The 27878-nt window shown below is 38.5% G+C and overlaps 1 protein-coding gene across 1 annotated transcript; it reads right to left on the bottom strand.

Moving 5' to 3' along the window:
- Positions 1-1123: 1123 nt before the first annotated feature.
- Positions 1124-27878, bottom strand: mindy2.S (to MINDY lysine 48 deubiquitinase 2 S homeolog). Its single transcript, XM_018255481.2, has 9 exons — positions 26172-27878; positions 24275-24332; positions 18897-18961; positions 18332-18490; positions 16990-17092; positions 14182-14324; positions 7971-8144; positions 3925-4104; positions 1124-2116 (listed from the first exon to the last, which is right to left on the bottom strand). Exons 1-9 carry the CDS (start codon positions 26769-26771, stop codon positions 1994-1996), a joined length of 1605 nt encoding a protein of 534 aa, XP_018110970.1. The 5' UTR covers positions 26772-27878; the 3' UTR covers positions 1124-1993.

Genomic DNA, 27878 nt, shown 5'->3' with positions numbered 1-27878 from the left:
TTTTCTATTACTCTGCTACACCTACTAGTAAATTATTTGCCATGTAGAAATATAATTTCTACCAAAAACAGTGATGGATCAGGTTAGTGATGTCGGACTGCTATTATTCTGAACACAACTGTAATTGATTATGAAATAGATTAAGACATTCTTAGTCAATGCCCTTTTATTCCATAGGGCTGTTCTAGAAGCTGCTGTACATAAGACAATGAGTAAAATTCACTAAAGAGTGCATTTTCGCCTCAGAAGGCTTCACCACACTTCACGCAACTTTGTCAGGTGCAAATTCGCTACCACTTCTCTAATTCACTAAAATGAGAAGAAGTTGTGTCTCAGCAGCCAAACCCTGCTGAAGTTTCTAAACTGCACAAGTGATGCTCTCTTTTGGTAGCAAATTGTCCTCTACGCCTGTTCGTGAATTAGCGATGTTCCTGTAAATTAGATTTCTGGTGAATTTTTGCTGGCGACGGCCAGTTTGCCCTTTAGTAAATTTTCCTCAATGATTCAGCTGAAATAGTTTTCCAATACAGCATCAGATGGCAATGGCAAGACTTCATATACATTTTCAGGGTCCATGTCTATATGTTGCACCTGGTGAAAGCTGAAATGTAACCCTTTAAATATAGACTCTACAGAACTGGCACAAATGCACCAGCATGCCAGAGCTGCAGACTCTATGTGCTTCCAAGTTCTCTGATCTATGACAACATCACCCTCACAATGAGCTTCTGATGGATTTTGCCTAGTCCAATAGGCTGAATTCAGAATTGTGCCTAACTATATTGATAAACAGTTTGGCTGAATTGTTTCTCTTCCTCATATTAATGAAACTGCACTAGAGTTGTGGTGCATATTTAGATCAATCCAAGTTCCATTACTAATGACAAAAGTAGGGACATTTCTACAGTAGATCAGATATCACTACACATAGATTTGGGTCATTTTTTCAGTTAGATCTCTTCTTTGCTCACCAACTGAATGAAGCATATCACCATTACAGATATAAAATGCCCAACTTTTAACCTTAAAGGAACAGTTTGGTGTAAACATAAAAACTGGGTAAATAGATAGGATGTGCAAAATAAAACGTTTCTAATATTGTTAGCCAAAAATGTCATGTATAAAGGCTTGTCAATCAAGGATAAGTTTAGTGGTTTTGTACTTAAGCACAGCAGTAGCTATACTAATGGTCTTAATAGCAAATTATTTAAAGGTTCCAACTATCTACACAAAGCGGCACACAATCTAATCACTTAGTTCTACTAGGCTTCCTGTGGAACAATATCTATATATACAAAACAAAGGCATCGTTCTGCTCCATTCTGTTATGTTAAGTGTATTTTGTCAGAAAATAATAAAACCTGACATTTTGGGCAGAACACCTAGACACAGTGATGGTTCTGGAGTAAATATTTCCTTAATATTGGTTAAAGTGAAAAAGCTGTACATTTCCTCTGAGCAAGGGCTTGTGGCTGATCAACTGATTGAGTGTTAAACAGCACCGATCTTGTGATGATGTTCCTGTAAGCTACACGAGGGTGAATCAGAGAATGATGTGAAAGCAACTTCTCCAGTCTCTGTCCTTTTCCAAATCCTCTCCTCGGTAATCCCGAGTGCAGGCTTCAGCAATCCTTTCTCATTGCTTTCATTAGTGTTTTTGATGGAAAACAAACTATAGTCCTTTCTCTATATAAAGAGTTAAATACATTTTATTATTAAGGATAAAAGTGAGGCATATAAATATTGTAGAAAAGGGGCTATGTCCAGAACATATTTGTCCTATGCGCTTTACTTCTTGGCAATGAGAATGTGACAAGTGTTCCAAATAAATATGAGTAATAAGTGCTAAAGTTTATAGAACGTCTGTAACAAATTCCCCATTGAAACAGAGTGGGGTTTATCAGGCACAGATGGTATAAGAACTGGTGTCTTCAATAGCTTTCCTTCACCCACTGCCTTTCCTTTTCATAATGAACCTCAAATCTTAGCCTTGTTACAAAAGGACACATGAATTCTTTTCCTTCTCTTTTTCTCGAGGTTCTTTCCTCTTTCTTTCCCCACTAGTGGTTGGTCTGCTGCTGGATGGACTTGAAGCAGGCACTGGTTGCTGCACTCCCTGAAACAGAAGAGGTAATGGTTAGACCTTAGTCTAACCACAGAATAGGAAAAGGAGGAAAGAATAGAAAAAATGGAAAGTTGTGCTCACTACTAAATTTGAAACCATTAGGCGCAGATGCAATGAGGCTAAGGCCACAAAATGCATACAGACAAAGACAAGAGGTCATCTGAACTCCCCAATTATCAATATATTAAAGACACTGAGATAATTTGTGCATTGAGCTGCTAATAAACGACATTTCGCCCCCGCCTAGTGATTTAAAATTAAGTGGTGACCACAATTTCCCTTTTTGCTCCATAGTTTATACAGGAGCAAATAAAATAATAATATAAATAGTTATAAATAATATAAGAGAAAGAAACTTCAACTGGGAAAATATTGTTGTGAAGAATAAATACAGAGCGGATGCAATGATGAGCTTCTGAAGAAACTGCAGAAAAAGGAATGGATGATATTTTCATGTATCTTAGCAGCAAGTCTTGATGGTTTTCATAAAGAAAAGGACTGTTGCAACATTCCCCATGACCAGAGGCCTTGTACAATATAAGACAGAGCTCACAATCTGCTTACCTTCTAGGGTTGATCTGTGCTGCCCTGCACCTTTATACTCTAGGCAGTGATCTCCTTTGGCTACCATATCAAAGTAAAATACCCTTTACTCTGGGGAGGTTTATATGCATGAATTGTGTGCTAGACAAACAGTAGCAGGAACTCTGGGCTGTAACCCTTTTACAGTGGGTCACCAGAGGCATGGGTCATTCTTACAGTTAGGTCCATAAATATTTGGACAGACAACTTTTTTTTTTTCTTCTAATTTTGGTTCTGTACATTAACACAACAAATTTTAAATGAAACAACTCCGATGCAGTTGAACTGCAGACTTTCAGCTTTAATTCAGTGGGTTGAACAGAAAATTGCAGAAAAATATAAAGCGTTTCTTTAACAAAAACACTTCATTTCAGGGGCTCAAAAGTAATTGGACACTGACTCAAAAGCTATTTCATGGGAAGTTGTGGGCAATTCCTTTGTTATGTCATTATCAATGAAGCAGATAAAAGCCCTGGAGTTGATTTGAGGGCTGTATATGGCTACCCTACATATGTACTAGCTGTTGTGGTTTATGGGCTTTATTTAAACCGTAAAGGGAACTAAGCGTACGTGAAGGGTTTGGTGTTTATTATTTGATAAAGGGTTCTGCATTATTCTTCATTTTTTTTTTTTTTTAAATAGCACAAATTGCTTTATCTTTATACAGTACACCTGCCACAATGTTCTGAGCTGGGATGGGAGGCATGGCTGAATACAGGTTGGACCTAAAATGGGGGGTCAAACTGAAGTCTGATAACCACTGCACATTAACAGTATGCCCAGATAAAGTGGGTCTGACATGGTTGCAGCTGACTTAGGTCAGCTCCATCTAATCAATGAGAACCACCAAAAACAAATAAGAACTGGTATGCAAAAGTTAATTAGTTTTCATTATGTCCACTTCAGTTAAAACAACAGAGCTTTGTTGTTCTGGGGGCTTTATGACCACACTCAATTCCCATTATGGGTGCTAGTAATTATAGGGGGTAAAGAATTGTGTTCACTTTGTACAAAACTAGCATTGTTTTTGACAGATTATATATATATCTCTGCAGAAAACTGTAAAGAATATTAGAAGTCACCTTAAAGTTCTGGTGAGTTGTATATATTCACTGAACTATGTTACCATTGAAATGCTTATTTCCTCCATTACGTTATCCATGTTTTCATGGGGCCAATAAGAGTTTTGGAGGAAGCAGACAATTGTATGCCAATACCTGGGGTGGAGCAGCTGATTCCGCTTGCTCTTGCTCCTGGTAAAACTGTGAGGCTCTCCGGTCCTCCTCCTCTTGAAGTTTTTTAGCCAGTTCTAGATCACTAATACCTTCTGGAATTTGCTCCCAATCAATATCTTGGTTTTGCTGTTCTTGTTGTAGTGACAGAGCCATTAAATAATCCTGCAGTCAAAAAAAGTAAAACAAATTGAAAATATTTCTAAAGTGAATTTATATATACAGTTGTGTTCAGAATAATAGAAGCGTTGGAGCTGAGCTTCACAGGTGCCTTTGTCACTCACAAACAACTCAAACTGACTGGAGGCTCGTCCGAGGTTTTGAAAAGAAACTCAGTAGTGGAGAGAGGCTGGAGGGCCGAAATGTCGAAGTACAAGGAGTAAACAGAAGAAACATCAAACTAATCTAGGGCGGGCGGCAGAGGTTCACAAATGGACAGGCAAAGAGTCACAACAAGTAGCATTAGTAGAATAACACAAGGCACAAGGAGTAAGGCGTTCAGGCCTTTTGAAGCATCAAAAATGGCGCCAAACATGGTGACGCAACTGCGTCTGACCCAACGTGTGCATCAGGATTGACACGCACGTCCAAACTGAAACGCACAGGAATGCAAATGACGTTTACTTTAGTACCAGGCTGGCAGGCGTCTTGCTTTAGTGCGCCTGAACTGTGGGAAGATTGGTGAGTAACCTTACAAGCAGTGTGTTTAAAAAAGTGAATAAAGCTCAAAATCCTTATAACAGCCAACCAACTTCTGGCACCTGTTACATTCCTAAATTGTTTTTGCCTCAGAAACAGCATTTTTGATGTCACCCCACACGTTTTCTATTGGATTAAGGGATTAAGGTTTTGGGATTAGCCTGGCTGCTCCATAACGTCGATCTTGTTGGTCTGGAACCAAGATGTTTACTGGTGTTTTTGGGGTCGTTGTCTTGTTAAAACACCCATTTCAAGGGCATTTCCTCTTCGGCATAAGGCAACATTTAACCTCTTCAAGTATTTTGACGTAGTGAAACGGATTCATGATCCCTGGTATGCTAGAGGGTACTCTGACAAACAATCTGGAAGGTGGCACCCAGGAGCTCCGCTGCTCTTACTCTGCACCGATACATGAGCAAACTCTTACGGCAATTTTAGAGGTAACAAACTAGACGGGAGAAGCGCGGGGGGGGGGACTACCTAGGGTATTTGGTTGGTGCCTTTCTTATTGGGGGGTTTAGTTCTCCTTAAAAGGCCAGTCAATGTGTTCTTTGGCAAATTGTAACCTCTTCAGCATGTCTTTTTTTTTTTTTTTTTCTCAATAACGGGCTTCTTGCCGATAGCTTGGCTTCACATAGGCGTCTTCTAATTGTAACAGTACTCACAGGTAACTTTAGTCTTCCTGGAGTTGATCATTGGTGGAATCTGCCATTTTGGCTATTCTTCTATCCATTCAAATAATAGTTTTCAGTTTTCTTCCATGTCTTTCAAGTTTTAGTTGCCATTTAAAAGCATTTGAGACAGGGCCGGAACTAGGGGTAGGCACGAACCTCCTCTGTCGCCTACCCCAAGTCCGGTTCCCTTCTCTGCATTTTTTCTCGTTTCTTTGCGCTTCTGCACATGCGCGCAAACTTGAATTCGCACGCAAATTCGCGCACACAAATTCGCGCACACAACTGCCGGGCCTGCCTAGGGCGTCTGCCCAGCGTGGCCCGGCGTGGATTTGAGATCATTTCAGCTGAGCAGCCTATTTTTTCTGCACTTCTTTATATGTATTACCTTCTCCAATCAACTTTTTAAACAAAAATCTCTGCCGCCTGCCCTAGACCAGTTTGACGTTTCTCCGGTTTACTCCCTGTACTTCGATATTTTGGCCCTCCAGCTTCTCTCCACTACTGAGCTTCTTCTGGATAATGTCTGGAATGACCCATTTTACTCAATTTTAACCATTTTCAGAGAGAAATAAACTATAACCATTATGCACAACATTTGCTGCCTTCCTTCCTTAAATAAGGGTCGTAATTGACACCTGTTTTTTCACAGAATGAATGACGTCACTAATTGAACTCCACATTGCTATAATTTGGAACAAACTATTATTATTTTGAACACACCTCAATTAATTCAGTTACACAGAATCAGCAGCATGCATGTCATGATTGTTGGGTCTGTTGGTTTTCTATTACTCTACTACACCTACTAGTAATTTTTTTGCCATGTAGAAACAATTTCTACCAAAAACAGTGATTGATGAGTTAGTGATGTCAGACTGCTATTATTCTGAACACATGTGTATATATCTATATCTACTGGCCTTTCCCAGAATGCATTGCAAATTAAAAACCAGTAAACATTAAACAAAGATAAAAAAAAAAAAAGAAAAGGAGACAATACTAAAATAAATCTTATATAACTGCACTATGCTTCTTACTGCTGGTTATTTACAGAGAATTACTATATTTCTATTGAAATACATGGGCTTTTTTGTTAAAAACAAACATTAAGATTATTAATGAACACAACAAAATTATTTAGACATCAGCTATGGAGTTGAAACCCTCAGGTACACTAAGCAGGCTATGCAAATCCATTTGTAATCTGCTGCTTCAATGTTAAGTAATTAGAGGAAACAGCAGCCATCAGCTATTGTCACAGAACTGCTAAATAATGTATCAAGGTTTCATGAGCTCTACCATAGGATATGCAAACATTATGACAGCAGTATTTAATCACCACACATACATCAGTAGGATCCGATGATAATGGAGAAAATCAAGTGGATTATTCAACTAGGCTCTTGAAATAACGAAGAGTCCTGTAGCAACTAATTAGTTGTATTTAGTTTTTTGTTTTTTTTTTTAAAGCGATCGAGATACAGTTCTATAAAGATCCACATCAGTCTTCCTTTAGAATTGTGCCCCCAATCCACCCCAACCCTACTTACCACAGCCACAACTCCAACATAGATTCAGTTCCCTAAAAGCAGAGAGGCCACTGCATCAGTTAAAACTGGGCTTGAGGCACTTAAGCTGGTGTAGAACTGGAGACCTTTAAATGGATTATCACCAGAATCACACTATCCCAGCCCAGTGTAACTGGGAGAAGGGCTCTCACAGCTCTCTCTTCTATTGCTGTAGGTACAATTGGGCTGGAGGTCGGCTTGGAAGGCAATTCTCTACTGAAAAATATTGTGCCCATCCTGCTTCAATAATAATGATACGTTATTAGGAATGTGTCTATCACTTTAATGGGTTCCCCATTGAACTTTTACTATGATGTAGAGAGTGATATTCTGAAACAATTTGCAATTCGTTTTTATTTTATTTTATTTGTGTTTTTTATTCGCTTTTTATTCAGCAGTTTTCCTGTTTGCAATTTCAGCAATCTGGTTGCTAGGGTTCAAATTGCTCTAGCAACCATACATTGATTTGAATAAGAGACTGGAATATGAATAGGAGAGGGCCTGGCTACCAAGATGAGTAATAAAAAGTAGCAATCGCAATACATGTGTAGCCTTACAGAGCATTTGTTTTTTTGGATGGGGTCAGCTAATTTTGAAATTCTAATTTCTAAACCAGCATGAGGAGCCATGCTGTGGTAGGTACAAGCATTGCAAGGATGCATTAGATAGTATTTTTTCTGAACAAGACCAATTTTCAATGTATTTATTTTTTATGTATCTCATTTATGTAGGCTATAAGACCAAAGTTCCTGGTGATCACATATTTTCTACTTTAAAGAGAGCAAAATACAGAACAAAATCAGACTTTCTTGGCAACTAAAGTTGTAGGGCCTTGAAGTTTAACTAATTATACTGGAAATCTCAACCTGGGTATACATGAATGGATGCTGAGCTATCAGAGCCAAATGTCGGTGGTAGTAACTTCCTGGGTTTCCCTGTATGTAATGTGCTCTGTACTTCATGCTTTTCTTTGAAGAAGGCCTAACTGGTACGTTGATGGTACACACAAGTTGTGTACTAAATAGCACCCAAGCTTGCACAATGTATCATGGAGTAGAGGATTGAAGTGGGAAACGTCATTTGTTTGTACCTGATCGATTTGGTCTTGCTGTCCTTGGTACACAGTTTGTGGATCAGAAGGAGGCCTTAGGTGGAATTCAGCGTTGCAAAAGTTTCCATCACCGTCCACATTATGTAAACTCTCCCAGACAATGTTTTCTTCAGTAAGAAATCCTTGGTCTGTTACAAGAAGATACAGGTCATCCTGCACAGAAAGATTGACAGTGTTCAAGTTTCTTGCAATATGTACAATAGTAGCTCAGTCACGTAACAGAGTAAGATCAATTTAATTTAGAAACTTATGATGTCGTTTTTATTTCTAAATTACATTGTTTGCACTGCAAGTAATTCACTCTACAATTTAACATTTAATTCCTGAACCAGCAAGTGTATTTTTTAGTTGTAATATTGGTGTGTAGGTACCATTTCAGGTCATTTTGCCTGGTCATGTGCTTTCAGAAAGAGCCAGGATGGAACTGCTTTGTGGCAGGCTGTTGTTTCTCCTACTCCTGAGTGTGTCTCAGTGGGACCTGGATTTTACTATGGAGTGCTGTTCTTAGATCTACCAGGCAGCTGTTATCTTGTGTTAAGGAGCTGCTATCTGGTTACCTTCCCATTGTTCTGTTGTTAAGTATCTGGGGGGTAAAGGGAGGGGGTGATATCACTCCAACTTGCAGTATAGCAGTAAAGAGTGATTGAAGTTTATCAGAGCACAAGTCACATGACTGGGGGCAGCTGGGAAACTGATAATATGTCTAGCCCCATGTCAGATTTCAAAATTAAATTAAAAAAAAATCTGTTTGCTCTTTTGAAAAATGGATTTCATGGCAGGTCTGCTGGAACAGCACTATTAACTGGTGCTTCTGGAAAAAACATTTTTCCCATGACAGTATCCTTTTAAACAATAAGGCAGATACCTCAATATCTAAAGGTGGCCATACACGGAAAGATCCGCTCGTTTGGCGATGTCGCCAAACGAGAGGTTCTCTCCCCGATATGCCCACCTTGAGGTGGGCAATATCGGGCTGATCCGATCGTGGGCCCTAGGGCCCAACGATCGGATCCTAACAAATTGCAACGGACGGTCGGATCGCGGGACCGCATCAACGAACAGATGCGGCCGGGATTTTTACTCCCATCCGATCGAGATCTGGCCGACTTTCAGCCAGATCTCGATCGGTGAAGCCCGTCGGGGGGCCCCATACACGGGCTGTCGGCAGCTTTTATCGGCCCGTGTATGGCCACCTTAAGGCAATGCAAACAGATGTGTGTGTGTGTGTGTTATTTTATTTATGAAGCAGAAAACACCATAATCAAATATAAACACTAACATACACAATGATCAAATTGAGTGCTGGGGTCCCACCCCTTTAATACAAAATGAGCCTTATTAAATAATAGTTTTGTACTCCGTTTTGTACTGCTTTCTATTGATATCACCATCAAAATGTTTATGTTTTTTTATATCAAGGTGACTAAAAATACAGTTCTGCTAAGTTCAATTTCTATCTGATCCTTTGCACCAATTATAACTGATTTACCTGACATGGGTGTCAGGACAGTTTATAACAGAACTGAAGGCCAGACCAGAGTTGTGCAATGTTTAGAGAAACCTATGATGACCCAAACACTGTTTTTTCGCATAATGAAAGAAAAGGTCATTCTCAGCAAATTCCCAACATTCATTCAATAAAAGTTCTCAGTGGGTTTAAATGGGACTGCAAAAATTATTCAAGTTAATCTTTAGTATGTCCATCTCAATGCTTCCTTTATGCTGAGGTCTGGGTCACATTTTGATCGACAGGTAAGTCTTATATGTCTTTTGGGGGGGATTCCTTTTCTTAGCAGATGTTTTTAGAGTGAACTCAAATAACCACTTCCAGCACAAACAAAAGCTAACAAAATGACAGACTCTTGAAAACAACCTGCATGCAGAGAAACAGGATTTCATTAGAGCCGGTTATTTTGAAAGAGTGAGCTCTAATGCTTAGGATACAACCCCCACCCCAAGGATGTATTAGACCTAACTGGCAATCAAAAACTGTCTGCATGATGAGAGAATGAGAGACAGGTTGCTCAGAGGGGGAGAGTGAATATTAACCATTATTCTATAAACCATACAGAGTTTTTAATTGGATTATATTTACAAAGTTTCTTATTTCAACGAGTCAAATCTTATTACATTTTCATGACAGATCCCCTTTTAAAAGTTATTTGATAAGTAATTCCTGACAAACATTCTATGTCTGATTGTTAATATTCTCTGCACTCATGGTTCTGACCCCTAAAACAATGTTGCTAATTCGTTTGAATAAATCTGATAAAGAACCTAGAGAAAGCTGGGCTCCTGATACACCGTTTTAAGTCAGACCAAAAGAACAAAACATTGACTTTTTAAAAACACTGAAAATCTTTAATAAACGTAAATTGAAAGGTTGCTTAGAACTGTATTTTCTTTCAATATGCAAAAAAAGTTGCTTTTGGATGAGGGCGCCATTTAATATAATTCCATATTTTTCAAGTCACCCACTAGTAACAGTAAGAGGACCATTTTTCAAAGGTCGAATTTTGAATTCATATGAAACTCAAAAACTCAAATCAAATTTGATTAGAATAAACTCGAATTGATTCTTTTTGTCTGAAGAAACTCGAATGTCAGGAAGGCTATCAACATCTTCAAATGGGTCACTAGACCTCTCCCATTGACTTATAAATGTCAAATTTTAATTATTCCAAGGGTCAAGGTTTGATAAATCTCGATTTTCAAATTTGAATTGAGTTTGGATTATTCCCAATTTGAATTTGAGAGCTTTGACCAATACATTTTTTTTCGTAAATTCTAATTTGAATTTACAATTCGGCCCATAATAAATCTGCCCCAAAATGTCTTCCAAACAAACCTTTTTATCATAATGACACAAGCCAAATGCTTACTAATAAGAATTGTGTAAATTATTACATATGGTACCCAATAACCCCTGCCCAGCCTGTATAGATACTTGCTATTCTAAAGTAAGAAATAATTGTGTTATACTGGAGGCTCTTCTATACTATATGCCAACATTTGAAAATAGTTTACACATTTGTAAATGAGGCTTTGAGCTAAACAGAACTATGCTTAAAGGGCTTTATATATGGCTGGGGTTTGTTAAACTGTGGATGTGACCCCCCTGAGAGGGGCCCGAGTAGTTGAAGAGGTGACCAGCCTGAAGTCAGTAAAGGAGTGTTATGGGGAAAGCCTCAATTAGATTCTTGAAGCTCAACTAAAGTGCAATTTATGGTAAACATATTTGCTGTCCTAAATATTCTTGGGACTATTGATGAAAGGTGGATACAGCAATATTTCACAAATCTATAAGCCTAATGTAGTTTAGGCAGCCTGTTTTTAGTTTCCTGCTTATCTAATAAGGTACAAATGGAGGAAATACTGGTACTGCTTATTAGGACATACTTTACCGAATGGTACATTGAAAAACGGTAGATAATATAAAAAAGGTTTTATTGCTACTGGCTGTAAATGATTTCTATCAGGTCTGATACCGTTTTGCCAAAAAATGGCGGTTCATAAAGAGCTTGGGAGCTAAGATATACAATTATGATTTGGAATCACAGCCTATAAACTCCAGCCAATGTATTATTTAGGTCTGCAATTTTCTGAGCCTTTAATCCTGTCACCGCTAAAAGACTCTTGCGAATCATTTGCCAAACAATTTTTTAAATCTTTTGTACAATCACACTTTCCTGAGGGGAGCTTTTGTTTACCTAGGAAAACTATATACTGTATACGATAACTACATTTCTTTCATGACAACAACATCTAAATCAAGTTCTGCCTGAATTTTTTGTGTAATTCCACTTGTGTAACAAGACATGCAAGTCATTACATGAAACATGTAAAAATTATACTTTTCCCACAATATGACAAAATATCACAAATGCATCCTATTGTAAATACATGATTTAGAAAACCTCATGTCTCCAAAGCATGCCAATACTAAATACAGTTAGGTCCATAAATATTTGGACAGAGACAACTTTTTCTAATTTTGGTTCTGTACATTACCACAATGAATTTTAAATGAAACAACTCAGATGCAGTTGACCTGCAGACTTTCAGCTTTAATTCAGTGGGTTGAACAAAAAGCATAAAAATGTGAGGAACTAAAGCCTTTTTTTTTTTTTACACAATCACTTCATTTCAGGGGCTCAAAAGTAATTGTCTCACAATTGACTCAAATGCTATTTCATGGGCAGTTGTGGGCAATTCCTTCGTTATGACATTATCAATGAAGCAGATAAAAGCCCTGGAGTTGATTTGAGGGGGGGGGGTGCTTGTATGTGGAAGATTTTGCTGTGAACAGACAACATGTGGTCAAAGGAGCTCTCCATGCAGGTGAAACAAGCCATCCTTAAGCTGCAAAAACAGAAAAAACCCAAAATCTACAGTTTGGTACATCCTGAGAAAGAAAGAAAGCACTGGTGAACTCAGCAACGCAAAAAGACCTGGATGTCCACAGAAAACAACAGTGGTGGATGATCACAGAATCATGTCCATGGTGAAGAGAAACCACTTCACAACAGCCAAACAAGTGAACAACACTCTCCAGGAGGTAGGCGTATCAATATCCAAGTCTACCATAAAGAGAAGACTGCATGAAAGTAAATACAGAGGGTGCACTTCAAGGTGCAAGTCACTCATAACCATCAAGAATAGAAAGGCTAGATTGGACTAAAAAACATCTAAAAAAGCCAGCACAGTTCTGGAAAAACATTCTTTGGACAGATGAAACCAAGATCAACCTCAACCTCCAGAATGATGACAAGAAAAAAGTATGGAGAAGGCGTGGAACAGCTCATCAACCAAAGCATACCACATCATCTGTAAAACGGCGGAGGCGCTTTAATGGCTTGGGCCTGCATGGCTGCCAGTGGCACTGGGACACTAGTGTTTATCCATGATGTGACACAGGACAGAAGCAGCCAAATGAATTCTGAGGTGTTCAGAGACACGGTTTGCTCAAATCCAGCTAAATGCAGTCAAATTGATTGGGAGGAGTTTCATAATGAGCCAAAACATACAGCCAAAGCAACCCAGGAGTTTATTAAAGCAAAGAAGTGGAATATTCTTGAACGGCAAAGTCAGTTACCTGATCTGAACCCAACTGAGCATGCATTTCACTTGTTGAAGACTAAACTTCGGACAGAAAGGCCCACAAACAAATAGCAAGTGAAAGAAGCTGCAGTAAAGGCCTGGCAGAGCATTAAAAGGAGGAAACCCAGAATCTGGTGATGTCCATGAGTTCAAGACTTCAGGCTGTCATTGCCAGCAAAGGGTTTTCAACCAAGTATTAGAAAAAAACATTTTAATTTTTAGTTTTTTAATTTGTCCTATTACTTTTGAGCCCCTGAAATGAAGTGATTGTGTTAAAAAAAAAAAAAAAGGCTTTAGTTCCTCACATTTTTATGCAATCTTTTTGTTCAACCCACTGAATTAAAGCTGGAAGTCTGCAGTTCAACTGCATCGGAGTCGTTTCATTTAAAATGCATTGTGGTAATGTACAGAACCAAAATTAGAAAAAAGTTGTCTCTGTCCAAAGATTTATGGGCCTAACTGTATATACCTTAAACTACCGGCTGCAAGGCTTTCATAAATTTAGCTGTGTAATTAAATTCAATTTAGCTGTTTAATTACATTTCTAAATATTTACTCAAAACTTGCATTTTTAAGGCATCCTACCTCCCATATATACAAAGATTAAACAACATAAATGTCAGTGCTTCTCTAGCAGTTTGATGCCCATATATGTGGGATTACAAATTATGTGGCATATAACTCACGCAAAACACAGAGCCTCTCTGCAGTAGGCTCTGTCACCTCTTCAGCGTTGACTGCAATTGCACTGAGGTGACGCTTGGGTGCAGACATCACTACTTCAACACTCGTGGCTTAAAAGTTTTTCAAATACCACAGAGATTTGAGGCAACTTGCTGCTTTTACAGACTCTTGTTTCTGAAAACCTCTTGAATGTTTCAGTATTACTTTGCATGTCTGAATTTAGCAAACATACCCAGTAAGACAAATAGCTAAACAATTAATGTCATTGTATAATAGACCACCCCTAAATAATCAACTTACCTTTAAATTAGCATCATTTAGACATAAACTTTATTTTATTTTTTATTTTGGTTAACACAGGAAAAAAAGTCAGGCAGCAATGATTTGATAACATGCATCCTCCTACCTTGTGTTTAATCATGGTGCTAAAATGATTATTCCTGAAGAACACGCATAATTCTCCATCTTGTAAGGCTGTAGTCAGCTCACTTAATCCATGGTATGTCAGCTGTGTGGCAGTGCCATTTAGAAACTGTTCGGCAACTAAGCCTAAATATTAATATAACAGATCACTGTAGAGCATAAATAAAACTTATGGATTTAAGATACACTATCACAGTCAAAGGAAATGATTGACTACTTCATTTTAAATACCAATGAAGGATACAGAATTTAAAAATAAACTAGTTTTAAAAAATAATTTAATAAAATAAATTAATTTAAGCAAGTAAAAATTAACACTAAGGGCTATGGGGCAAATTTACTAAAGTGCGAAGTGACTAACGTGGGCGAAAATTCGCTAGCGTGGCGTCATTTCGGTACGTCGCCAATTTACTAACGGTCTCTGGGGTAACTTCGCTAGCGAAGGAGACAGACTCTAGCATTACTTCGCTTCCTGCCTGGCAAAGTTGCGCTCTGGCGAATAGACTTAACTACGCAAATTCAATAAGATGCGGATTTTACTGAACGTTACCTCTTGCTCCAGACTTGCCCGCTGTATGCAAATTAGGCAACACTAGAGCAACTTCGCTTAGCTTGGCGCAGTAACGCTAGCTACACTTCACCAGCATTCGGCGCCCTGGACGCAACTTCGGATTTTAGTGAATTAGAAAAAACAAAGAATAAAAAAGTCCCAAACCAAGTGTAGTTCCCAGTTGTTTGGAACTTTAGTGAATTAGCGTTGTCCTGGCGAATCTACACCTGTCGTAGTGTTGCGCTGTGAGTGAAGCCGTCGCTGGTGAATTTTAAGAGGTTAGTGAATTTGCCCCTATGTCTTTAAGGGCACCTGTTACAGAAATTTGTTTACCCCAGTGGAGGTGCAGTGGCTGCCCCCCAGATGGGGAAACAGTAGTATCTTTTAAGAAACAGGGCTCCACTGAGTGCTATGTTCTACGCAATGAAAGCCCACTCCCAGCACAGGTGGCCATGCTGGGGCACACACATGCCCATAATAAGCAAGTTGGGTGGGACAGTTCCTCATTATGCACATGTTGTCTGTCCTAGCATAGCCAGTCACTTCAGTAGTGGGTGCCTCTGGTGGGGAACCTAATAATGGCCCTTTAAGCTGCCAATACACTGGCAGATATTGATTGCAGATTTAGTAGTTTGACTCCACTGAAAAACGATTAACCCCTGTTTATATTAAAAGAATCTCATTAATGTCGGATATCTAAACTGTTCAGGCATGCAGAAAGCTGAATGAAAATGACTATATTTCAGAACTATTATGCGAAGCTGTAAATACACTAGGGGCTTTGGTGCAAAATGACCCATCTGCTTTAGTTTCTCCTACCAACTACCAGCGCAAGGGAGGAAGAACTACAGTTCAATTTGAAAACACAACATGCTTATGGTTAAATTAAAGAAATGCAAACATTTAAAAACCACCAATACTACAACATGTATATGCCCAACAATCATGATCATATAGAGTCAAATTTATTTAAGTAGCACAATATCCTCACATAAAAGGTAGTATTTTCGTCCTACCACTCAAACCCCACCAGTTTGGCACAACAAATCTGCCCCATTTTCCTTACACGCTAATAAAAAGACACAGGAAGTTTGCCATCTCACATCCACCACTCCTCCCTTTCAAGTTAAAGGAACAGCAAAAAATTAACGTGTTTTAAAGTAATGAAAGTATCATGTACTGTTGTCCTGCAATGGTAAAATAGATCTGTTTGCTTCAGAAACACTACTATAGTTCATATAAACAAGCTGCTGTGTAGCAAAGGCGGAAATTGAAAAAAAGGCTATATGGCACAGGTTAAATAGTGAATAACAGATAACACCATCATGTTCTACAGAGCTTATCTGCTATCTGCTGTGTAACTTTAGCCTTTTCTCCTTTGAATGGCTGCCCCCATGGCTACACTGCAGCTTATTCATATAAACAATAGTAGTGTTTCTGAAGCAAACACACCAGTTTTACCAGTGCAGGGCAACACTGCATTATATTTTCATTACTTTAAAACACTATCAGTTTTTGATGTTACTGTTCCTTTAATGCAGACACAGAGCATGAGCAGTTCAAGCAAAGTCTGGATCAGCTTCAATCATATCTGTTCAGTAAGACCCACATTTATTTTGCCAATACCTACCACACTAGTAGGATATTTCTAAAGGTGACCATTACTATTAAGGAGGATCTATATTTTTTGAAATAAAACTTGACTCATTATGTATATTCCAATATACAACATAAAAAAAATCAGATCAAAGTAGCTTATACATGATTTATTCATGATTTTCATTTGTAATTTTTTACCTTTAGCACCAATTGTGTAAAAGTCATGATGGACTATTAGCTGGATGATGTACCCTACTCAAAATTATAAAAAGTAGCAATAACAATAAATATGTTTTTAGAGGGGGTCAGTTACACTCATTTGGAAGCTGGAAAGAGTCAGAAGAAGACAGCAAATAGTTCAAAAACTATAATAAATAAATAATGAAGTCCAATTGAAAAGTTGCTTAGAATTGGCCATTATATAACCTACGGAAAGTTAACTTAAAGATGAACCACCCCTTTAAGTTTTTAAAGAAATTTCCTTTGCAAATGTTGTTTGTTCGCTGTATTTAACTTTTAGGCTGCTATCCATTCCTAAACCTTAATCTGATAGTAATTAAAATCAAGCAAGAATTGTCACATGGACCAGAGAAAACAGATACTAAAAACATTTTTAAAAAGTAATTATTTTTACTAATTTACCTTCACTGACTAATTCACTGCTGTCTGACTGCTTGCAGAGGATGATTTTCTCCACCAGTTGGTTGTAGCTGCAGTTACCAACTGCTTTTACTACTTCTGGAACCTGGGAAAAGAAAAACATGGAACGCAAATATTTATTATGAAAACAACTGAATTGGGAGGTAAAAATTATAATATACAAGTGATAAAGATCTTCCACTATGCCAATGTTGATGGCGGTTGATTCAAAGTAAAGAAAAATACTTAACACAGGGTAAACAAAAATTTAGGGAATTCACTGGATATTATAAAGCTATGGTACCTTCATTATAGTATTTTCTATTTAAAAAACATAAAAATTGCAAAGTGCTGAACATCTGATTAAAATATAGGGCACATTGACACTGCAGATTTCCCTCTGATTTTTATCTGACTCAGGCTGGAGCCAGTCAAACGATCCAGTTAAAAGCAGCACAAGAAACTGGACTATTATAAACAGTCTACTAAATGGCAGAAATCAAGCCCAGCTAGACCAACACAAAAAACTGGTTGGATAATTAATCAGACCTACACAAGTAAAAACCAGGTTTCCATCACTCTCTATATCAGGGGTCCCCAATCTTTTTTTTATCCATGAGCCACAATTAGATGTAGTTGGGGAGCAATGCAAGCATGAGAAATGTTCCCGCATGGCACAATGTGCCTAGGTGGGACTCTGATTCGCTATTTGGTAGCCCTTATGTAGACTGGCAGCCAACAGGAGGCTCTGATTGACAGTACAACTGTTTTTTATACATCCAAAACTTGCCTTCAAGTCAGGAATTCAAAAATAAGCACCTGCTTTGAGGTTACTGGGAGAAATATAAAGTGAATTAAGGAGCTGTGGCAGATGAAATATTCAATCCTAAACAACTGAGAAAACAAACAATATCCATCTCACAGCGATATCTATCAAGATGGTCCATCCAATGTAAATTTTTTTCAGCCCCAACAAAAAAACTGTTGTGAGCCTTTTACTAAAATCAACATTGATGTCCTGATGATGAGTCCACCTTAACCGTCTTAATCAGCAGCATTAAAAACCTGTGACTATTTCTTTCTGCAACGCTCATATGAAATTTCAGTAATGGGGTACAGTAATTATCACCAAAATAATAAGCAGATCATGCATTTATTAGTCACCAAAATCGGCACTTGATTTGTTTCCAGAAAGGTGATTTCTACAGATGTGAATCTTACCTCATTTTCTAGTCTTTCCATTGGATAAAAAATTGAGCCATCGATTGTAATGCAGCAGTACAACTTATGGAACAAAACACACACAAAAATCTGTACTGTGTCATTGTGTCAGTGCAATACATACCTGAGGGTCCACCAGCCATCCATGGTACAAAGGTATATCAAGGAGATCAAATACAATACATTCAGGAGTGTACTCAAATACTCGAACGTCAGTGAATTTCACATTGACATCAAGGCCTGTTTGTAATTTATGCAGGATAGCCATTGCATCGCTCATGTTCTGTAGGTAAAAAAAAAAAAGGGGTAAGAGGTTATTCTTTATAAAATAAATGCATAGACTTGCTAGGTGACCTTTTCATAAGCAACAGAACAATAAACCAGTATATTTTAAATCAACTGGGCATTGTTAATAATGTTCTCATATGAAATATACATTCAGCACATGCAGTAACGATAAATGCAACACGGTACTTATTTTATTTATCTGTACATAAAAACACAGCCTTCAAAATTTAGAAATGTGTACGCAAATAGAAGCTTTGCTGAACCAGTCAAGGTGTTACAAGCTCAGATAAAACCAGATTTTGCGGAACAACGTCCCAGAAATGATATTTGAGGCCTTGGAACCTTCCTCATTTTCTTTAAAAATGTAAAAGAATAAGTTAAAGCAAGAACACTTTTATTACCTGCTCATAGTTCAAACGTTGCACTTCAGATATTTCTTTCGGTTTTGCATCCAGAATGTAGTCTCCTGCAAGAAAAAAATCATCAACTTTTGTCATTTTGCAGCATTCTGCATTGCTTCCGATGACCCCACAAAGAAACTGATCCTCCAGTGCTGAATTTCCTTAGAGATTTTATTTGATAAAGGATGTCCCCAGGTACCTACAATCCTAGATTTTACAAGCTAACATCTTCCCTCAGGGGAAAGAATCCATATCCATTGCTGAAGAATACAGAGACTCAAATACGGAGTGCTCTGCAGAACATTTACATTACATCTCAATTTAAACACACAGTTACCCAATTATTGTGTATAGTGAATGAACACCTCAAAACTGGAACCAAAACGTCTATGGTTGAAGCCTTTTATCAGCTCCCGACTGTCAACATATAGATAAACAGTTCAGTAGTTTCCATAAGTAGGGCCAAATCAAGTGCCATAGCTAATTAGCCAGTCTAAGGGACAAATAAATAGGCTGCATATTACTCAGCTATTGTATTTCGGTAACATTTTATCTCAAAAAATGGTTTGCAATTGTGAGATTTTATCACATACACTGCGATTGTTTGCAAAAGCAATTTGGTTGCAAACTTTTAGTCGTTGAGGTCTTTAATCAATCAAAAATGGTGCAAACATGGCTGCTAACGTACGCAAAAGGTATTTACAAACATTTTTCGCGCTTATGAAACATATTACACTCCCCCAGTAGGCCCATATGATCTGCACTTTACAAACCACTTAAGAACCCTGTATTCCAAATGCCTGATAGTAGCACAGTATCAACGCATAACATCACAATAGACATCCATGTTTCCATGTATGTGCTTCAAAACCATTAATTATGAAAAGGGATCAATGTGATGAAGGTCATAAAATAGTCACATTCACTTTGCTTACATATTAATTATATTGTGGCCCACAAACTGAATTAAAAACTGCAGGAAGCTGTGTAAGAAAGATGTAGAAAGCTATATAAAGATCACTGAAGAGCTCACAGTGCTCGAGTAAAGATGAATATGCGCAAAAAGGTGCTACCCTTTATTAAATATCTGTTGTGCTTTGTTTTAGCTGAAACTACAAATGAAACCATTATAAACAAAAAGGTTTGTTCAAGACATGTACAGAGATATATTATAAAATTGTATTTCTCTGTATTAAATGAAGTTAACATAAAACTTGAGCTAAAACAAACCACTGATTTAACACCTTTAGAATGCTTTTGAATTATAAACAGTAGTTGACTGAACCAATGTTTTTGGAAAAAGAGGTATGGTTGTATACATTGCTTATTTAGTCTTCATAGCAAACCTTCACTTGCCTGTAACAGTATATGTTTGTAACATTAAACTTACTTACGTAGGTAAGTGAGCAGTAAGCTTAGAGAAAGACTTAGGACTATACTAGACGTTGTTCTACATTGGTAAATTTGCATTCAGCACAGTACATAGCAGCCATTTTGCTATGTGGCATTTGAGAATGAGCAACACCAGCAAAATATGAACATTCTGCAAGACCAAATTAAAGGCTTTTGTTCATGCAAGTACTTGGAAGTATATAAATAACAATTAAATTGCAGTTCTAGACAAGGTAAATATAGAACAGAACCGCAAAACTGGGCAAGCCAGTAGTTTACAATACAAAAATATCTCTCTGTACATTGGCTGGAGATTGTTGTTGTAACATTATAACTGAGCAAGCTGTGCAAGTGACCAACATGTTCAACTTAGCAAACATGAGGACATTAGTCCCTGCATACCAGAATCTGGACCAGCCATTATTCTACAGTTATAATTGATATCCAATGTATTAAAACCTTTTAAATAACCAGAATATTTGAAAGAACCAACCCATTTCACTGCATCAAATGGAAGTTTTATGAACTGCATCTATGCAAACATGCATTCTATCACAACAGGGTTGTCGGACTCCATCTCAAACCACTTTATGTCCTCTTCTGTGCAACTGTTGAGATGGAGCATGCTCAGTTGAAACCTGATGCAGACTGGATTTAATTGAGCATGCTTCTGCAGCCAGCTCACACAAAAGAGGACATGAAGTGACACAAGATGGCGACTACCACCCCACGATCTGAACTGCATTGGCATCTAGGCACCAATATTGGCATAACTGTGCCATGATGGCTTAATGATATAATTTCTGTCACATGATTCAACAAGATTTCAGACCAAATTAAAACAGTAGTGGTATGCAAGCCAGCAGGGTATAACATTTATACAGTATTTATCAGGATTTTTACAGTATTTAAGTGCTTATCCCCTCCTTCTTGTATGTACAGCAAACTATTCCAGATAAATAGTTTAAACCCATATAAAATAAATAATATAATTTTTAGATGACAAAATGTATGTAGCAGTTATCTATAAAGTTAAGGGTTGATTTTTTAAAGAGATACGCCTGCCATATTAAAAAGGGATATGGAGGATTACAACAACAGAGCTTTACCGCTATGCAAGATATTTAGAGGCAGATTATTAAAGATCCAAATCCTGTTGTGTTTTTCCCACAGATCAAATATTTTTCATGTTGTATAAAAACTTTTCACAGCTCAGTCTGGTAAAGCTTTTCTTTTCTTCCACATTGGGTTTTTCCATCAGAATGTGTACCCTAGCCTTGAAAAGACAAAAACAATTCAGCCCACTGAGCTAAAAAAATTGTTAAAAGTGTATAGTACTAAAAAGTCTTTAGTACTTCACTGAATGCACTTTGTTCGCTCAGGAGTAAGAAATAAAATGTAGAAATAAAGGTAAATAAAGATAAGGTAAATAAGGAAACAAATTGTTTGCACAGGTGATAAAAAAAAAGTTGATTTTACAGTACGTGTTTCAATATACTAAATAGATGAGTCTTCCCCTGAAACAAATAATAATGCAGGACAATACCTTTATATGAGTTTATGTCATTTAAAGGATATTCACATCTACATTACATTTTGGTGTGTTGCTTTTGGAAATGAGCTTAACAATTAAGCCTTCCTTTTTATATGTCTTCATAGAACAGGTATGGGACATATTATCCAGAATGCTTGGGACTTGGAACTTTCTGTAAAATCATGCAAACATTAAATAAACCCAAAAGGCTGGTTTTGCTTCCAGTAAGAATTAATTATATCTTAGTTTGGATCAAGTTTAAGGTACTGTTTTATTATTACAGAGAAAAAGGATGGATTACTTGATTATAACAGGTTTCCAGATAACTGATCTTATACCTGTATTTCTAAATGATTCTGCTTTTAAAGGAGAAGGAAAGCCCCAGGGCGCAAAACCCCTCCCCCCCTCCCGTGTATTGCCCCCCCTCCCTCCTCCCCCCTGGCCTACCCCTCCCGCTGGGCAAATGCCCCTAACTTTTTACTCACCCCTCTGCGCAGGTCCTGTCCACGGAGTTCGCAGTCGCCATCTTCTCCCACGCGCGTCTTCTTCCTGCTCTGATCGGCGTTTTCTGGCGCATGCGCAGTAGGAACAGGTACCGGTACGGCTCTACTGCGCATGCGCCGAATGTCACGAAGTGAAATCGGAAAACTTCGTGACATTCGGCGCATGCGCAGTAGAGCCGTACCGGTACCTGTTCCTACTGCGCATGCGCCCTGGGGCTTTCCTTCTCCTTTAACAGGGCATTTGATTCTAATGTAATGATCCCCAACCAGTGGCTCATAAGCAACATGTTGCTCACCAACCCCATGGATGTTCCTCTCAATGGCCTCAAAGCAGGTGCTTATGTTTGAATTCCTAACTTGGCAGCAACTTTTGGTTGCATAAAAACCAGGTATTCTGCCAAACAGAGCCTCCAGTAGTCTGCAAGTCCACATGGGGAATGTGGCTAATGGTTACAAAAGGTTGAGGACCCCTGTTCTAGGTTTATTGTTACTTCACAGATAACTGCTTCTTTAAACTAGAGGAACAGAACTTTAATTTGAAGCAGCGTAGGAGGTTCTTCAGTGAGGTTGTGGAATGCACTGCCAGATGGTGTTGTGATGGCTGATTCTGTTAATGTTTTTGAGAGGGGCTTGGATGATTTCTTGGACAAGCATAACATCATAGTCTATTGTGATACTAAAATCTACAATTATTATAGATATTGGTTTATATAGTTTATGTGAATGTATGGAGAGCTTGGTGTGAGTGTGTGTGCACTGGGTTTCATTTTGAGGGGTTGAACTTGATGGACTTTGGTCTTTTTTCAACTCAATTTAACTATGTATCTATATTTATCTGTGACAACAAAAGGAAAAGTAGGGCAGATTTATGCATTTCTTTAATTCCAATTAGGGATTCCACTACTTCATACCTCCCTACTGTCCCTGAGGGACAGTCCCTTTTTTGAGAGCTCAACCCATAGTCCTGCGTTTGTACTGTAAAGTCATGATTTCTCTACACTGAACAGCCAAAAAAGATACAATGTTTCTAACTTAATTGGCTCTTGGTACAGAGCCCAGCATAGATACTTAAGATACATTTGTAACAGTTTTGTCCCTTGGGAGAAGTTAGACTCACAGCTTTCATAACCTGTCAAATTTTGTAAAATGGGCATGGTAATTAGGGGTTGTGGTCGCAAAAGGGCGTGGTAAAAAAAATGGGTGGGAAGGGGGAAACATTTTATCCTTCCTTGTTTTGTGGCAAAAAGTCACATGATTTCCCTGCCCACCTCTAATTTGCATATGCAATTTAGGATTCAGTTCAGCCGGGCAGAAGGATTCGGCCAAATCTGAATCCTGCTGAAAAAGGCTGAATCCTGAACCGAATCCTGGATTTGGTGCATCCCTAATTTCAATAGTGTGGGTCTGGTATTTACAAAAATAGTGTGGGTTTAGTTCATACAAAAGAATACAGAAGCAAAGTGCTTAATTTTTTTTTACATGTCATAACGGATGGAAAATACATGCAAGATATTACTTAAAAAATTAAGTGCCACACCATGCAGAATCTGCATTCTGTGGTTAAAGTACTAAAGTGCCACAGATCATAGATTCCACCTTCTGTAAGCACTTCTGGGCACAGTGTACAAAGAGCTTCCTTCTATTGCGTAGCACACTTCAACTGATTTTATCCTAAACTGTTTTCTGTACCAAGGCAAAATGAAGATCCCAGGAATACCGTGGAAGAATGGCTGATTGTCTTACTCAAGCATTATATTTTCAACTAACTGTCCCTGAGGCATAATTTGTTTTATACAAGACAATAAACAATTTAAAGTTTACACTAAATGTTGCACTATGATGTACAAAAGTCTCACATCTATTGCCCTTTAAACACAAGTAAGAGAACGGTCTATAGGAGTGTATACAAAGATAGTAAATGTGTTTGCTTAATATGTTTTTTGGCTTACCTAGATATTCCATAAGCTGCTCAGCAGTAATAATTTCCATCATTGGTGGCAATTTTACCTGCAACACAAAGTCTGAGTTAATAAATACACCTTACTAGATACTCCAGTGAATAGAGTGAAAAAACAACTATATTTTAACATACACATAGATTTTATTAGGAAGCATATGTCAGTAGAAGTAGTCAGCAACAATCTTTTTTTTTTTTTTTTTTAGAATTTTAAAAGTCAGTCCCTGATGGAAAAAATAACTGTGAGTATATCCGTGAAGGCAGTTGTACTGTAATACAAACACAGGTAATGCCTGGATAGCCATGACCATAGCTTTCCTATTAGCAATGCAAATTAGCAATTTGGATTTTAACTGCATTAAAAATAGTACTGAAACATATTTTAATCTAAAAAGGATTCAGTAAAGAACAGGATTGCTTCATTCAATATTCACATTAAATAGCTTATAAAACTGGCAGTTTGTGAAATTATTGTGGGATGCAGTTCCATGTGTATAAAAATATTTACATGCATAGGGTTTGTTGTAAACATTATTATATTTTATATAATAAATACAAAGATGGAGAAGATAGATTATGCATTTACACTGGCAAACAATGCATCCAATCTGAAAAAGCTGAAGTGATGAGGAGTAAGTGATGATGGTCATGACATTGAGGTTTTATTCTCTAGTTCTCACAGATAAACACTGAGTAATGAAATAAATTAGGTCATGAAGCAATATACAAAATGCAAATATATATTGCAAAACAACATTTAATATATACCATGTCACTGCCAAAATAATTATGTGCAATTAAAGGGGTGGTTCGCCTTTAAGTTGACTTTTAGTATGTTATAAAAATGTCCCTTTTGCAGCAAATTTGCATTTGGTCTTCAATTTTTACATAGTGTTTGTTTTTTGTTTTATAATTATTTGCGTTCCTCTTCTACAGCTTTCAAGTGGAGGGTCAGCCAAAAACCTATTGCTCATTCACACCATTGACTGGTTACTAAGGTAAACAAGACCCTAGCAACCAGATGCTACAGAAAATCCCAACTGGAGAGCTGCTGAACAAAGGTAAACAACTAAAAAAAAACCACAAAAAATAAAAACTAATTGCAAATCATCTCAGAATATCAATTTCTTTGCCAGTGGACCCCAACCAGTGGCTCTTGAGCCACAGGCTGCTCGTCAAACCCTTGGATGTTGCTCCCAGTGGCCTCAAAACATGCAATTCCTTGCTTGGAGGCAAGTCTTGCTTTATGGTCAAACAAAGCCTCCTGCAGGCTACCAGTCCACATAAGGCTACCGAATAGGCAATCATAGCCTTTATTTGGCACCCCCAAGGAAATATTTCATGCTTGTGTTACTTTCCAACTTTTTCTACATTTGAACCAAGGTTCCAAAGTAGAATATCAGATGTAAAACTGCAAGTAGCTTCACACAAGCGCTTCAGCCTATCTTCTCATCTTCTAACCAGGCCCGGACTGGCAATCTGTGGGTTCTGCCAAATGCCAGAGGGGCTGCTATAAGGTGCCATAGCAAGTCACTATTTAGTGGGCTGGTGGGGGCTGTTTGGGCCTCTGTGTACCTGAAATGTCAGGGCCTATTTTAATTCTCAGTCCGGACCTGTTTCTAACCAACAAAAGTGATAGTTTCAATCTGTTTCTTTGCTTGTATAGTTAGGAGAGTACCTACAACACTACATAAGAAAACGGGCCCCACGGACTGGCTCCAATTGCAAAAAAAATCAACCCCCCCCAGGACAAAACATGGACAGCCCCATGACAAAAAAATGGACAGCCAGTTGCTGGATCTAGAGACCCCTGAGAACAAAATGCAATCAGAGAATTTGAGTATGCGGATTTTTGCAGCTAAGGATTCTGGTATAATTTGTTAACATACCTTCCATGCCAGAAGCAGGACATTCATAATTGCCAACAAGGGACATGGACCATTTTCATTCTGAGTTACTATAGGAGTGCTCTGCTCTTTCCATGGGATCCATTTAATATGATACACTGACTGGCCAGGGATCTTGTCCCTTGGGGCCACTCCATCTTTGCCTTCCTCCGCTTCCTCCGTACCACTGGCTTTCTCATCGGGCCCCTCGCTGTTTAATTCGGAGCTGGGACAAGACAGGAGGTTGGAGAAGGAGGCCAGTGAATCAAGGCTCTGGGAGGCTCCAGGTAGGCTCTGGCCGCTGCTACTTGGTTCCTCGGGGGTAAGTGACTGTGGGAGTGAGAGAGCACAAGGGGGAGCTTCAGTGCCATTTTGCCCCTGACTATAGTCTGGTTCTAACGTAACGGAGTCAGATGCTGCCAGTACAGAGTCCTGATGTGATTCCTGCAGCCCTGACACTGAGCCTCCTTTGCTGTCTTCAGCCACTGCCTGCGCTCCGTCACCATTAAGCCTCTCGCTCTTCTCGTTAACCTTTTCCGACTGATTTTCCGCTGCACAGGAGATCTGACTGGCTGCAGGTAGATCCGATAGGGAAGTCTCCATGGCGAACAGCCGCTGACTTATATTACTTAGACTGCACCGGCTCTTCAGCTGTTGTCCCAGAAGCCATGACAGATCCGCCCCTTGCGTCACGTGTGTGTGACTCAGGATACGTAAGCAACACTAGGGCTTGTTTTGTCTGTGAACGAGTTGTCAATAAAGTTTTATGACAGAAACAAAACGCTGCCAGCTGATTGTTTACCTCGAAGTACGTATATTGTAAAGGGCTCTGCTGTGTAGAGCAGATTCAAGGAAATAATCGCGTTTAGTAGTTGGTCGGAGAACACGAAACGGGTGGGGTTAGAGACGTCGCTTTATCTGTTAACTATAGTTAGAGGAGAGACTGCCCCGTGTTATCAATATGTGATGAGTTCAGATAAGGGCAAGATTTACTACACAGGACTATGTGACTGCCAATGGGATGTAATCAACAGTCGTCCTACGTAATGGGACGTGATGTCTCAGGTCGAAGACCTAACCCACTCCCTGTAAACCAACGAGGAAAAAATACTCTGAAGGGTTAAACCTGAGAGAAAGTGGTTGACGCCAGTGACGTCACCGAACCCAAGCGTTACGCCCACTTCTCCGCATCAGCGACGCCCTTCGGAAATCACTATTTGGCAGGAAGTTGAGAAAGGACACTGCGCATGCGCATTTATAGGAGGAAAGAAAGCCGAAAACTAACATCCTTACTGAGATATGCGACGTGTTGTTATGGCAAACGATGGCCAAAGTGGAACGTTGCAATCGTGTATTGCAGGTTATCCAGGAAGTCTAATTGATAGCAATAAAGTGCTCCAAAAAAAAAAGAAAAATAAAAGTTCTCATTAGTGGACTTTAATACATGGTTGCAGATGTGTTTGGATGATTATGGAATATGCTCATTTTACTGGCGCAATGATGTGTCATTTGTTACAGGATTGTCCATTTTCAGACAATACGCACAAAATACAGACAAATGTATCGCCAAATATGTTTTCGCCAGTGTACTAACCTGCGGTAAATTTTATTTGCAAATTTTCTTGTGCAAGAATGCGTTCGCCAGTTATCACATTCGCTGAAAATAACACTACGTATACATTAATGCCTGGTTTACTAAACAGCGAAATG

The sequence above is a fragment of the Xenopus laevis genome, chromosome 3S (genome assembly GCF_017654675.1).
Source record: "Xenopus laevis strain J_2021 chromosome 3S, Xenopus_laevis_v10.1, whole genome shotgun sequence".
In the NCBI taxonomy this organism is placed as follows: Eukaryota; Metazoa; Chordata; class Amphibia; order Anura; family Pipidae; genus Xenopus; species Xenopus laevis.
This window is presented reverse-complemented; position numbering and strand designations above follow the sequence as displayed.